The 15,195-nt window shown below is 42.8% G+C and overlaps 1 protein-coding gene across 3 annotated transcripts in view; it reads right to left on the minus strand.

The window, feature by feature from the left end:
* The window catches only part of LOC126458064 (nucleolar MIF4G domain-containing protein 1-like), a 127,854-nt gene that overhangs the window by 91,833 nt on the left and 20,826 nt on the right, over window positions 1-15,195 (minus strand). Inside the window, exons 2-3 of one of the 3 annotated variants that reach the window (XM_050094864.1) lie at window positions 13,909-14,132; window positions 6,415-6,567 (exon numbers count right to left, since the gene is read on the minus strand). In XM_050094864.1, the coding sequence (XP_049950821.1) occupies window positions 6,415-6,567; window positions 13,909-14,132 (377 nt within the window). Of the gene's footprint in view, window positions 1-6,414; window positions 6,568-13,575; window positions 14,155-15,195 lie in introns of all 3 variants that reach the window. The other 2 variants (XM_050094863.1, XM_050094865.1) reach the window with 2 other exon arrangements.

Genomic DNA, 15,195 nt, shown 5'->3' on the forward strand with positions numbered 1-15,195 from the left:
TTAGATATTGGTTGATGACAATTTTCCTCAATGGATTGGGGGAAGAGATCATATGGAGCGGTCTGCTCATCCGCCGACCTCCCCCAAATTTATATCACCTGATAGAATGCATTACCTGTCAGTGTGCTAAAATTGATGGCACTTCAGATCTATTCCATTGAGTTCACCTTAATCTTGAAAAGTACATCAAATTGTGTATTGAAAAGCACGAGGATCATGTTGAAAATATTATTTATTAACATTAGAGTGACTAAAATGTGCTTTATTATTATTTTAGAATTCTTTATGTACCCAGACTTTATGAACACCCCATACACTGTATCCCCACAGAGACATCACATAGGGTTAGAAAGGAAAATCATGGCAATTTAGCAGTGGCTCTTGGGGTCACAAGGCAGATAGAGAAGCTTGACATTGCTACACGAACACATGCAGACCACCAAGTTTTTTCTGCAGAAATAAAGTGTTATAGATGCAGATGGAAAGGTCATATATGGAAACACAGTGTCAGCAACCTGAATGCTGTTAAGTGTGGCCAAATTGAACACTGAGTGCATGATTGTGGGCAGCATAGGAAGTGAAACAACTTCAGCAGAAGCAGCCATTAAATTTAAATGAGAGTGCAACAGTAAAATGCAAATGAGATTGCACAGTCAGAAACATTCCTTATAGGACATAACATTGCACAAAAAGGTGCATAGATGGAATGTTGTTTGTCATGCTGTGTGAAGGGCAAGGAACATCAATGTCTGGCAGACATGCATCAATCATCAGTCCAGACCTCATAGGGAGGAAGAAACTGGGACTCCGCATTATAAATTGCATGGGTTGGGTGATGATAATGTCGAGTCATTGAGTACAACATTTTCAGTTTCAGTAGCTGAACTAGAGATTTTCAGGAATATATGGAAGTGTTCCCATACACTAGCGAAGTGTATTCAGCAACTGTTGGGCTAGATTTTCTCTACAAACACCATGCCAGAATTCATCTTTCACAGTATACAATGGAACTCAATGGGAATTTGTTCTTATTGGAGGCTACAGCTGCAAGTGAGGCAATGTTGCAAGGGGCACCCTTCTTGAAGCTGTTGCCAACTAAATTGTGAACACATATGCTAAAGACTGGTGAGGGACAGGGAAGTTAGTGTGGGTTTCGATTTATACCGACTTACCATGCGAAATATTATATGTGGTAAAGCCACTAAAGGAAAATGAAGAATTAGATGGAACTCATTTTTTGTGCTTACTAGCGTAGCACACAAAAGTAATATTAATAGTGAATTTATGGCTCCTGTAACCTTGGATAACTTCAGTATGGACGTGGTTTGCCTGTCAAAGGGCTTAATGATTGCCTCATTAGAGGTACTAGATGAGGAAGATAATGATAGGTCTTGTGATGACCAGAGCCCCAAATAAATCGTCAATGCAGCAGTGTTACGTGAAAAACTGGGTCACTTGCGAGGCAGTTATCAACAGGCAATGGGAGCTTTGCTACTATGGTTTATTTAACACAAAGTGTCCTCTACCAGCAACGTAGGTCACCCAACACCATATAATGACAGGTAATAATGCGCCAGTTTATAGAATGCTGTACCACATAGCAAGGCATCTTCAACTCATAATGGAGGAGTTCATAGATCAGCATTAGCTGAAGGTATAATACAGTCCAGTGATACCCCATGGAGCACAAATGTCATCATGCCAAAAAAAAGTCAACAGATGGCACCAGGAAGTACAGACTCCTTTGCTGTTACCACTACCTGAATGTGAGTCATAACTGACGCATATATGATTCCCAATATTATGGAAATGTTAGACAACCTAGGACGGTGCCAGTAATCAACAAAAATGGATCTGAGCAGCAAGCATCATAAGTTAAGAGGTATTCCCAGAAGACAGACCAAAGATAACTTTCATGATTCCATGTGGACATTACCACTGCTAAGGGTACATCGTTTAAAACCAAAAAAGCTTGCATGGTATATTTGAAAAGGCGTTCAAACCTAACAGAGGCAATCCGGAACTTCCCAGCATCACAAAACAACTAATGTCGTTCCTAGATTTATGGAGTTGTTATTGCAACATTGTAAAGAATTTTGTACAGATCATAGAATCTTTGAACCGAAATTCCAGTGGTCAGCAGAACGTCAAGCAGTGTTCGAGGCACTGAAGGCAGCATTAGTGTCTGATCCAGTACTAGTCTTTCCTGAAGTTAAGAAGGAATTTATCCTCTCTTGTGATAGCAGCAATAGCATGGTTGGTTGTATTTTGAGGCAGAATATCAATGGGCAGGAACATCCAGCAGCGTATGCCTCACACCAACTGAACAAAGCAGTGCGTAACAATCTCACTATGGAAAAGGAAATGTTGGAAGTGATATATGAAATAGCATACTTTCGTTGTTATTTATATGGATGAAAGTTTAAGGTCACCATGGACCATGCTTCAATAAAATGGCTGTTAATGCTGAAAGATTTGTCATGTTGGCATACAAAATGGGCACTCAAGCTCAGCAATTTTAATTATGAGGTGGTATGTACATTTTTTAACAGAGTAGCAGAGAGCACAAGCAGCTAACGAAGACTATTAGGCATTCAGGTCGCAACCGCAGTTCATGAAGCATGAGGGCTTGTTCTGCAGAACGATGAAGTGCAGACTGTGCATAGTGGTTCTGATGGCATTCAAGGACAAAGTGCTGCTCAAGCACATGACATGTGTCATCAGGTCACAGAGGATGCCAAATGATGGACAAACGAGAAGCAGAAAGATTCTGATGGAGAGCAAGGAGATCCGATGTGGAGCAATTAAGTGAAGGACCCTATGTCTTGTGCACAAAGAGCTGATCTTAGTTATCAGAAAATTTCTTTGTAAAATGTTCTGTTTACAACAGAAATCTACATATTGCAAATGAATATCAGCATTACAAGTGGTTTTTAATGCTCTGAAACAAAGAGTGAACAAAAGAAAGACTAGATTATTCAAGGTGCAGCTTTATATCAACACCAGGAAGTATCCACCCATTAGTACTCACAAAAAGTGCCCTCTTAACTCAAATTTTTGCTGTTTGCTTTATGCAACATACTGAGCAATCAGCCACCTTCATAGTGGAGAAATTACTTCAGCATACAAAAGGGACAGATGAATTGAACTGACTTTGTGGTAAGTTCCTATGGGACGAAACTGCTGAGGTCATCGGTCGCTAGGCTTACACATTACTTAATCTTACTTATACTAACTTACCCTGAGGACAAAACACACACACACACACACACACACACACACACACACACACACACACACACACACACACACACACACGAGGGAGGACTCAAACCTCCCACAGGGGGAGATGCGCGAACCGTGGCAAGCCACCTCAGACTGCAGAGCTACCCCGTGCGGCTTTGTTAGGTTATGACAGCCCTCACATTTCCCAGAATAAATCTAAAAATCATAAATGCCAGTTAATAACAACGGAGTGTGCCCCAGAAGTAGGACTTCACTGAATCCTAAAAAGAGCTTCTTTCCTGTTCAACTTTGTCAATTTCAACTTTGAAATTATTTTCTCTTCCTTGAACACTAGTCATTGCAAAAAACTATACAGTTACCCAAGTAACACAGGAAGGAACTTTCAGAGGTGTCTACAGTGCTCTGATCTCTGCACAAGTGAACCAAATTTTCTACAATGACTGTGTGAAAACACTGTACTGGGTGGCTGAGAGGTGTAGGTCAGTTCTCCCGCCCCTCGCCTTCTCTCCCTTTCTAAGTGCCAATGAGTAGCCTCTGGCCTAGTCCAGTTTGGCACATGACTCTATGCCCACACTGTCGCCTCAATCGTATTTTCATCATGGGTGATATCAAGGTAGCATTGTAAGAAACAACAGCTAGCTACCAAACACTCATCGTTAATAGGGTTTATGCAGCACAATGCTGCTGACATGACTTTGTTACTACCAACTATCCAGCATTCAGTCATGTGTGCTCTGCACAAAAGTGTACAATTGCAAAGAGAGCAGTGATTTTCATTGGGAATTATTGCTATTTTTGTTTGTGAGTTAAAATGACTAAGTTTCAAGTCACACAGAGCCAAACAAAAGTGTTAGATACTACAGATACCAATTTCTTCATGACCTTAAAGACAATGCCAGGCGAGATTAAATCTTATTGGCAACGGTGATTGCATCAACAAAGGCATATGCTGTTTTACAACAGAATTACGGGCCATGGAAACCCGTGGCCAAGAAATGAAGTTCCACTCTCTGAGAAAAGATATTAGCTGAAGAAATACTGTCACTGATTTGGACAATTTCCAGAAAGACACTGTTCATCATACTCTATTGCAATTTTATGGTTGTGGCGAGCATCCTACAAGGCAAAATGTAGCAGATGTGTCCTATGACAAGATTGCTTTCACAGGGAGCCGCCATTCAAGTGGAAGATTTCTGAAGGACTTGGAATTTAGGTACAGAAAATGCAACGATGGAAAACACACATTCTGATGGAGAGATCTGATAATGATCCAATATTGCAGCAAGTAGAGATACTATTTTCAGAAAAATGCACAACATTCAGAAAGTAAATCCTCATTGCCCTATTATTTTCTTGATGATGCTTGTATCAATCAAAATCACGTAAGAAAGCACATCTGGCATGATTCGAAAGGCGTAGGTGTGTTGAAGTACATATGCAGAAGGAACAGACTTACTGCCTGACAGGCAGGGTCATCAGACTATAACTTTATGAAAAGTGAAAAGCTAATGTTTAAAGACTGAAAATCCACTGAGAATCATGAAGATATGAATAGTCACATATTTAAACACAGGTTTTCACATTTATTACATCGTTTAAAAGAGGACTGTGCGATCGTCATGGATAACACTATTTATCAATAAAGGAAAAAAGGGAGAAAATTCCTAATTTAACTACAAATAAGGAAAAAATTGCACAGTGGCTAGAAGAGAAAAATATTTTAATTTCAGGTTACTGGAGGAAATCAGGTGACACAAGCATCTTTTGAATCATTATGAACTTGTTAGTTTAGCGGCAGAAATGAGCTGTGAGGTTGCCCCCTTACCACTGCCCGTACAAGTCACTGAAAACTTGTGGGCCCTAGTCAAAGGAAAGAATGAAAGATGGGAGAATTTACTTGATGAAGCAAAGATGATGTTATGATGGAAGACTGGATTAAGTACATATGCCACACTGAAACTCTGCAAGAAAACAACTTTCTGAAGGAAAGCATTTGAGAAAAGTTCGCTGAAATCAATGACAATGCTATTGCTTCAATTGAATCCTTGGATACTGAATCTTCAGAAGAGCACAGTTAAACATCAATAAATTGCACTAAATGTCATGTTCCTTCCTCTGCCCAAAGCCGTGAATGCTATTCCCTCTCTCCACTCCGTTTCTTGTCACCTTCACTTTCTTCTGTCCCACACAAAAATTTATCAATATGAGGCAGGACAGCTACCGGGTGTACATTGCCTGTGCTGCTATGTCTGTCACTATTACCTGTGTGGAACAGAAGACCCATGTTTCTGCTTTGTACTGAGGTTAAAACTAATGTGCCAGGTTAAGGAACGCTTAAATGTTCAGGTAACAATAACTAACGTAGATTTACAATGTAGCAGATGAGCAGTAATATACTTTCTAAAACACAGGAGAATATATCATTATGGAGAGGCTGCTGTTTCACTGCAGTATTTTCTAAGCACTTTCCAAAAGTATGGTTTTGCAGCCATAATAAATTGTTTTAAATAAGATTTCAGGTATCATCATTTTCAAGTGTGTGCACTGAGCATACATGAACCAAACAGCATTGTCTGATGGCATTGTTTACTGGGCTCGACACTTACGGGCCAAAGGCTATCAACTTGTGGCGCATGGTGAGAACACAAATGGGAGAAGCGTGCAGAAAAGATGGAGAGAGTTGCCTTTTAAACTGATCCCTCCATACGCCACTTTTGCTGATCTGTTGTATAATGTCATTTACAATGCAGAATTCAGGGTTGTCAAGGCATACTTTCAGCAGCTAAAAAGCAATCTTAGGTTGTAAAGACAACATTGGCAAACTGAATGCTGCAATGAAGTTGCTGTTTCCTCAGTTCTGAGTTATAAAGAAATGCTTGATGAAACATAGAATATTAAACAAGAATGCATTATTATGCACAGTCCTCCACTTTGTCTAAGAAAGTTTTTGATGTGGCGTCACTATGGCATGGTTAGCTATTCAACAATGACAAGTGAATTTTATGAACACCAACCACCAGAAATCTACCATATATTTGTAAATTTAGTGTTGCATTATAAGTGCAAAAATTCTCATGTAAGGAAAAATGCAGCAAAAAGGCATTTACTATACTGTTCCTCCAAGTTTGAATAAAGATATAATATTTACTTGATATAAAGAATAGAGACCTGTGTTGCAATATTTTTCATGTTTCCTTCTGATAATCTGTTCAAAAGACCTTTCATTTGCTTTTTCAGTCTCAGCAACAGCAGTTGTTTCTTATCATCCTCAGCTTCATTTTTCAGTCTCATGTGAGGTGGCACATACTTTCCAGTAGTACGCTGAAATGTAAATAAGAATATGAAGTCACATCATATGGCTGGTGCAGTAGCGATGCCAGTACTATGCTAAACTCAAAATAGAACTTTTTACCAGTATTATGTTAAACTCAAAACAGAACCTTTTCACTTACATGTAAATCACTCAGGTGTCATTAAACAAAGTGTCAACTTCTAGTAAGATGTGAAAAATAACATTAGAAACTGTCTTGCTAAATTACAACCTTGCCTTTTTTGACAAAACATACATATTGACAACCTTTCATTGTAGCACCATATTCAATATTTTTGTTGCATACCTTAAACAGCTATCACATTTGTATTTAAAAAAACTGTCAAACATAATGGCACAAATGAGTAAGTAGCAACATGACCATTTTATGTGACTGTGGCATAAAGAGTAAAAAAGATATACACCTTTCACTCGTGGCAGTCTGTATTTTTAACTACAGAAATTATGCTTATCAGCAGCAAAAACTACAAGACTGAAAAATTATTTAAAAATATATTAACAAAAATACTCACTTTTTGAAAATATAATGTAACAGGATACCATCTACTCACCAAGCGGCATCAAGGTTAACGAAATTTCTTTTGGAGCCAGTGGCTCCTCCTCCTGGCAGAAGGGTTGAAGGAAGAAAAGGAAATGGGACAAATAAAAGTGAATAGCAAAATTTAGGAAATAGGGGAAGTTTGGAAAAGTCACCCAGAACCCTGGGTCAGGGGAGGCTGGACAGGTTGACGAGGAAGGCTAAGAGCATTGTACATGGTAGAGGTGTGGAGGGGGTGCAGAATAGACAGGTTAGAAAATAACAGATATAGTAAAAAGGGTGTAAAGAAAGGAATACTGACATCAAAGAAATGAACATAAATTAAGGGCAGGTGTGTGGTAAGAGCCAACGACATGTTGTAACACCAGTTGTTATCTAAGGAGTTCTGAGAAGATAGTGTCTGGGGAAAGAACCCAGATGGCACATGTGGTGTAACAGGAACCAAAGTCATGACTGTCATGTTGTAGAGCATTCTCTGCAACAAAATATTGTGAGTTGTCAGGGCACCTGCTGTCTATGTCCATTCATACTGACTGACAACCTGTATGTAAACACTGTTCACACAATATCCTGTAGCGGAGTATGCTGTACGACACGACAGCCATAACCTTGGTGTTTGTTTCACCACATGTGCCATCTGGATTCTTTCCCAGGACACCAGTTTCTCAGAACTCCGAAGATGGGAACTGTTTTTACTACATGTCCTTTATTCTCACCATCCACATGGCCTTAATTTACATTAATTTATTTGATCTCAGCATTTCTGTTATAACATCAAGTTTAACACATATATTTCAGAACGACACAAAACACATAAGTCACAGAGTAAGTTGACAAGCAAGACGTGTGTACACGTTAGCATTCGAATGAGCACTGAGTCCCAGTCTAGAGGCCGCTGCTCGGCTGGCCGCTGCTCGGCTGGCCGCTTAGGTGGCGCAGCTGCTGCATGGCTGGCAGACAGCGCCGCACGTAGAGGACGCGCGTAATTGCACGGTGGCGCTTTGAATGATCGGCAAGTCACAACACTTTTCCCCCCTTTGAAATTGTTGCACTGGTCTTGATGGAGGTGTTCTGGAGATGGCTAACGTCCATGGGCGTTGTTTGACCCGCCGTAAAGTCTCGAGGAGGAGGCTTCCCGTACGGACGGAAGTGTCCCGGATGATAACGGGTCGAGATGACAGGAGACGTAGGGGTCGAATCTGCAGGGGCCCCATGCACCAATCTGCCCGTTGCAGCAAGTCCAGTTGATATGACAGGAGACGTGGGCGATGTGTCGGCGTCCGTTGGAGGAGGAGGAGTAGATTTGCTCTGACCGAGGATGGTCATCCGGTTCCTGCATGGGCGCGTCTCCTGGTGGCATCCGTTCATGTGCTGGCATCGCGATGACGGTGAGAGGGCTGCGTTATGAGTATTGGGAGATGTCAAGATCCCGAGCGGCAGTTAGAGCCAAAGGTGGTGTAGCGGCATTCACAACAGGCGTTGCTGGCACACGAGGCCGAAGCTGGTCTGAATGACGCACTGCAACACCCGTGTCTGTCTGGATTTCATACAGGCGTCTGCCACGGTGTCTTAAGATGCGGCCCGGGCTCCATTTTGGCCGCCTGCCACATGCCCGTACCCAGACGAGGTCATCGGCAGTGAACCGGCCAAGTGAAGGCACCCGCGGCCGTGAGGTGGAAGGCCGCAGAAGATGAAGTAGCGTGCGGGGCTGTCAGCCATGTAAGAGCTCAGCCGGGCTGTGGTCGCCCATGGGGGTGAAACGGTAAGAAGCCAGAAACTGGAGAAGCGCATCATCAGTAGCAGAAGAAGTCAGAAGTTTCCGCACCTGAGCCTTAAATGTGCGGACCAGTCGTTCAGCCTCACCGTTGGATTGTGGATGGAACGGCGGGGCCGTGACATGCATAACACCGTGACGAGTAAAAAAAATCCGCAAAGTCGGAAGATGCAAATTGCGGACCATTATCAGTAACAAGAGTAGAGGGGAGGCCTTCCAAAGAAAACATGCAGGCGAGAGCACTGGTGGTTGCCGCAGCGGTAGGCGACGTGCAACGGACAATGAAAGGAAAGTTAGAGTAGGCGTCAATTATGAGGAGCCAATAAGTACCTAAAAAGGGTCCCGCAAAGTCAGCATGAATGCGCTCCCAGAGCTTCTCAGGCGAAGGCCACGGTGACAAAGATGACTTCGGGGCAGCGGCCTGTGATGCACAAGGGCTGCAGGCAGCGACCATGTGTGCTATTTCAGAGTCGATGCCAGGTCAGTACACATGATGGCGTGCCAGAGATTTTGTGCGAGACACACCCCAGTGCCCTTGGTGAAGGAGGCGCAAGAACGAAGCATGCAAAGACGCAGGTACCACAACACGCGGTGAAGCATTGTCAATGGAAAGGCGGATAACACCATCCCTAGCCGTGAGGCGGTAGCGTAAAGCATAGTAGTTCTGCAACGGATCAGAAGTCTTAGCGGACAGGTGATCTGCCCAACCCTTCTGAATACAGCGTAAAACCTGGGAGATGGTAGGGTCAGAACCCGTAGCAGGTGCCAGCCTGTCCCCAGTGATGGGGAACCTGTCCACAACCCGCTGCTCGGCAACATCCAGGTGGAAACACAAAAGTTCGTCCCTATCAAATGCCTGATCAGGACCCATGGGAAGGCGAGACAGAGCATCAGCATTTGCATGTTGAGCCGTGGCCAGAAATGAATCTCATAATTGAAACAAGACAAGTAAAGAGCCCAACGCTGGAGGCGGAGTGCAGCCTTGTTGGGAAGTGACGTTGATGGATGAAACAAGGAAACAAGTGGTTTGTGATCCGTAATAAGATGAAATTTTGAGCCATAGAGAAAAACACCAAATTTATGAAGAGCATAAATAATGGCCAAAGCTTCTTTCTCAATTTGAGAATACTTTTGTTGGGCATCCGTGAGCGTTTTGGAGGCATAAGCAATGGGTTGTTCTGAACCGTCAGAAAAACGGTGCGCAAGGACTGCACCGACCCCATATTGAGAGGCGTCTGTGGCAAGAACAAGATGTTGGCCAGGTCGATAAGCAGCCAGGCACGGGACCTGTTTCAGCAGAGTCTTCAATTTCTGGAAGGCCGCTTCGCATGACGCGGACCAGTGAAAAGGACCGTTTCCATGCAACAGGCGATGCAACGGCTGAGTCACCGAAGCCACAGATGGTAAAAACTTGTGATAGTACGCTATTTTCCCCAAGAAGGCCTGCAGTTCCTTAACAGATGTAGGGCGAGGAAGGGCATCGATCGCAGCGACAGTTTGCTGAAGCGGACGAATACCATCCTGAGAGAGTTGAAACCCTAAGTACGTGATAGATGCCTGAAAAAAATTGTGATTTCTGAAGATTACACTTAAGACCGGCAGTCTGTAAGACATGAAAAAGTGTGCGGAGATTTTGAAGATGTTCTTCAGTGGTGGAGCCAGTGACAACAATGTCATCCATGTAATTGATACACCCAGGGACTGGGAGCAATAATTGTTCCAAGAATCGCTGAAAGAGAGCAGGGGCGCTAGCAACCCCGAATGGCAAGCGTTGGTATTGATAGAGGCCGAAAGGCGTGTTAAGGACCAGAAACTGCCGGGAAGCAGCGCCGAGAGGAAGTTGATGATAAGCTTCTGACAGGTCAATTTTAGAAAAATATTGGCCTCCAGCAAGTTTAGTGAACAGTTCTTCCGGACGAGGCATAGGGTAAGTGTCGATGAGGCATTGAGCATTTACAGTGGCTTTGAAATCGCTACAGAGATGAATATCAGCATTTGGCTTAGCAACGACAATGACAGGAGAGGACCACTCACAGGAAGTGACAGGAAGCAAGACCCCGGAAGTAGTGAGACGATCCAACTCCCGTTTTACCCGATCACGAAGGGCCACAGGAATGGGCTGAGCCCGAAAAAACTTAGGCCGAGCAGTGGGTTTGAGCGTTATATGAGCTTCAAAGTTGTTTGCACGGCCTAACCCAGGAGAAAAAAGGGACGAAAATGTCGTCGACAAGGAATCCAGTTGAGCATAAGGAATAGCATCAGAGACAATATTGACAGTCATCTATGGAGAACCCAAAAACGCGAAAGGCATCGAAACCAAAAAGATTTTCTGCATTGCTCTGGTCGGCCACAAATATGGGAACAGTGCGAACGACGGATTTGTAAGATACCTCAGCATTAAACTGTACCAAGAGGGAAATCTTCTGTTTATTGTACGTCCGTAATTGCCGAGTGACAGGTGACAGGAGTGGATAACCCAACTGAAGATACGTCTGAGAATTAATTATAGTGGCACCAGAACCGGTATCCACTTGCATGCGAACATCTTGACCAAGGATTTGGACAGTGAGGAATAACTTCCCTGAAAGGGAAGGAGTGCAATTGACAGACAACACAGAATCAGAATCAGCGTCATGTTCATGAACATCATGTATGCGGTCGGATTTGCAAACGGAAGACACATGACCTTTCTTTTTGCAATTGTGACACACAGCCCAACGTTGGGGACAATCCTCCCGTGAATGTTTTGTAAAACACCGCGGACATGAAGAAAGTTGCCGGGGGTTTTGCTGCAGTATCTTAGCGGGTTGTTTACGGTTAGGCCGAGGCTGCGCGTGGGAGCGCATTGCGGCCACGTCAGCCGGCGGGGATGCGCCGCACGTGTCGTCAACAGCGCACAGAGATTGTATTTCCCCGACATCACCCCACGCTTCTACTTGCGCCCCAGCGGCGTGAGAAATTTCAAAAGACTACGCAATGGAGAGAACTTCATCTAGAGTCAGATTCGCCAACTGAAGGGCGCGTTGCCGAACTTCTTTGTCGGGCGCCAACCGGATAACAGCATCCCATACCATGGAATTGGCATAGGATTCTTTGTGAATGTCAGTAACAAATTGACACTTTCGACTGAGGCCGTGAAGTTCAGCAGCCCAAGTGCTGTTTTTGACAACAATAAAAGGCAACACGAGAGGCTACCACACGCGTTTGCTTTTGAAAATAGACAGACAGAAGTGAGCACATTTCAACAAAGGACAAAGACGCAGGATCCTTCAAAGGAACCAATTGCGACAACAACCGATACATTTGAGGTGAAATCCAGGAAAGGAACAGAGACTTACATGGTTGTTCGTCCGTGACATGAAATGCCAAGAAGTGCTGTCAAAGACATTTTTCATAATCAGACCAGTCTTCCGCCGTCTCGTCGTGAGGAGGAAAAGGAGGTACAGCCAACGACAAGAAACGCCCCACATTTGACGCCGCAACAAAATCGCAAAACGCCGCTGTTAGAAGCGTTTGCTGTTCAAGGAGATTTTGCAATAGTTGCTTGGCAGTAGCCATGGAACCCTGTGGGTCAACAGTGAAAAGGAAAAATCCACTACCTCGTCGCCAATTGTTATAACATCAAGTAGAACACATATATTTCAGAACAACACAACACATATAAATCACAGAGTAAGTTGACAAGCAAGACATGTGTACACGTTAGCATTCAAATGAGCACTGAGTACCAGTCTAGCAGCCGCTGCTCGGCTGGCCGCTTAGGTGGCGCAGCTGCTGCATAACTGGCAGACAGTACCGCACGTAAAGGATGCACGTAATTGCGCTGCGGCGCTTTGAATGATTGGCGAGTCATTACAATTTCTTCTCAATAACTATTCCTTTCTTTACTCCCTTTTAATTTTCTAACTTGTCTCCCCCCCCTCCACACACACACTTAGCTTTCCGTTCTTATTCATTCTTGCACAGTGTTTTGTCAGTAATCACTGCCTGGCTTAATACCCTATCTTTTACCTCTAAGCTCTCATGTTTTCAAATCTCTTCTGGTGCAGACCCAACAATTAGTCTTTCCTTCCCATCCCACCTGCAAGTCTCCCCTGACCTGAGGTTCGGAACAACTTTTCCAAACTCTCCCCATTTCCTAAACCTCATCAGTCACTTTCCTTCTATCCTTCACCCCTTTTCCTTTCCTTTCCAACCTTCTGCCAGAAGAAGCCACTGGCTCCAAAAGATTGCAAATTTCCTTAACCTTTATATGTGTGTTCTCCTGCCGCCGCTTGGTGAGTAGACTTTTTATCTATCCAGTTAGATTAAATTACAGGAAAAATAAACTAAAAAATCAGGACTTGTTGCAGCACACATATTGTACATAAAGAGAGTTAACTAGTAAATTGTATTCCACTGTAGGCTTGATGTATTAGGCAGTTATAAATGTCAGCTGAAGTGTTTGAAACAATATGTTCCTTCTTTAGGATAAGTGGGAATACTGCTCTACAAGACCAAAAAATACGCGAAACGTGCAAGATAATACAGTCAAAATATCAGTCTTTCATGGGATATCTTTAATGTCATGCAAATGAAGGAAATGTTAGTATCAGAGTCAGAAGTGCACGAAACATTGACATAATGTACTGAAAATAACAATGACAAAATGTCATCATGGTTGATGAAACAGTTACAAACACACACCTTCACAATATTTCCAGCTTTATCACGAGTTCTTCCATAAATATCTTCCCAAAATTCTTCAACTTTTGCATCCACACCTTCAATACCATCTAACAATGCTTCTTCTGAATCATTAATTTCTTCATCTCCATTTTTATTTTTGTTAGACTTAACTTTTTTTTGGTTTGCAGTAAACAAACCTTCATTTTCAATCGTTAACTTTCTCTTTCTGGTTTTCTTCTTTGTGTCACTGCCATCATTAGCCTGCAGATCTGTCACACTCCACCCTTTACTGAAGCAAGTTTCTGCATTTGAAGATAAGGTACTGCCTTCATGAATACCAATGTGTTTTACCTCTTGAGCATCAGATTCTTCAGCTGAAACTTGTGAATCAGTTTCTGTATCTACAAAGTCACTATCTTCAGCAGACATATTATGTATGTTGTTCAGTTGATCACTGTCTGATTTTCCAAACAGTGCTGTGAAATCATCATCAATATCTGAACAAGCGTCGAACACATTTTGTTCTGAAGTCACGACATCTCTCAGGTTCTCACTATCGCACACCTCCAACAAATCTGATATCTTTAAGGAAAATGACTGAAAGACAAGTAAAGGAAATACTCACATGCATAGGAAAGAAACCACTAGCATAACAGGCTGTGATGGTGCAAATTACAAACAACGATTCACACACACACACACACACACACACACACACACACACACACACATACCTGTACAGCTACATCACCCAGGGAGGGAGGGTTGGAGAAGACTGGCTGATATCTGGAAAGAAGAGGCAGCACACAATGTTCACAACATTGCTTACTGGTTTTATGACGACAACACAGGGTGTTTCAAAATGAATATATGAGTTTTAAGGCTTTGTAGCACATATTACATTCACCTTACAGTTATAAATAACACACCACATAAAAGAAAAACACAAACAGTTTTTCTTACAATTATTCAGTGTGAACTCCAATCACTCATTGAATCGATAGGCGAGTTGTTCCAAAATCTTGATCAACGTGTAAGGAGTAACTGTTGCAATAACACTGTTTCTAAAGTCGGATACATCAGCTGGTATCGGAGACACATATACATAATCATGTCAGATCATGTGTGAAAGTGGAGGTCATGCACAAATTGCTGTGTCAGCCGGCCCCTTGTGCCCAATCCACCAGTCAGACACAATGTCATTTAACCAATCGCGTACTGAGTTATGCCAGCGAGGCTTTGCACCATCTTGCTCCCGAATAAAGATGTGCCGTTCTGCTTCTTCCCACTGAGGCACAGGCCATAGCTGTAGCACATCAAGATAAGAAACTTCAGTTACAGTTGATTCACCGAAAAAGAAAGGCCCATAACCTTTCCGTGGTGATATTTCTTGAGGCTACATGTGAAAGACTCGCACTCATTCAACATGTTTTTCAGTCACTCTTTGTCATTCCATACTCTTCCCATTGCGCACAGGTATACAAACAAAATTGTTTGAGTTGCTCTTTCATTTGATGTATTATTTACAATGGTAAGTTGAACATAATAAGTGTTAAAACATCTTAAAACCGGTATGTTCATTTTGAAACACCCTGTATTACAAAAAGGATAGATTACTACTCATCGCATAGTGGGGAT

This window comes from Schistocerca serialis, chromosome 2, assembly GCF_023864345.2.
Source record: "Schistocerca serialis cubense isolate TAMUIC-IGC-003099 chromosome 2, iqSchSeri2.2, whole genome shotgun sequence".
In the NCBI taxonomy this organism is placed as follows: domain Eukaryota; kingdom Metazoa; phylum Arthropoda; class Insecta; order Orthoptera; family Acrididae; genus Schistocerca; species Schistocerca serialis.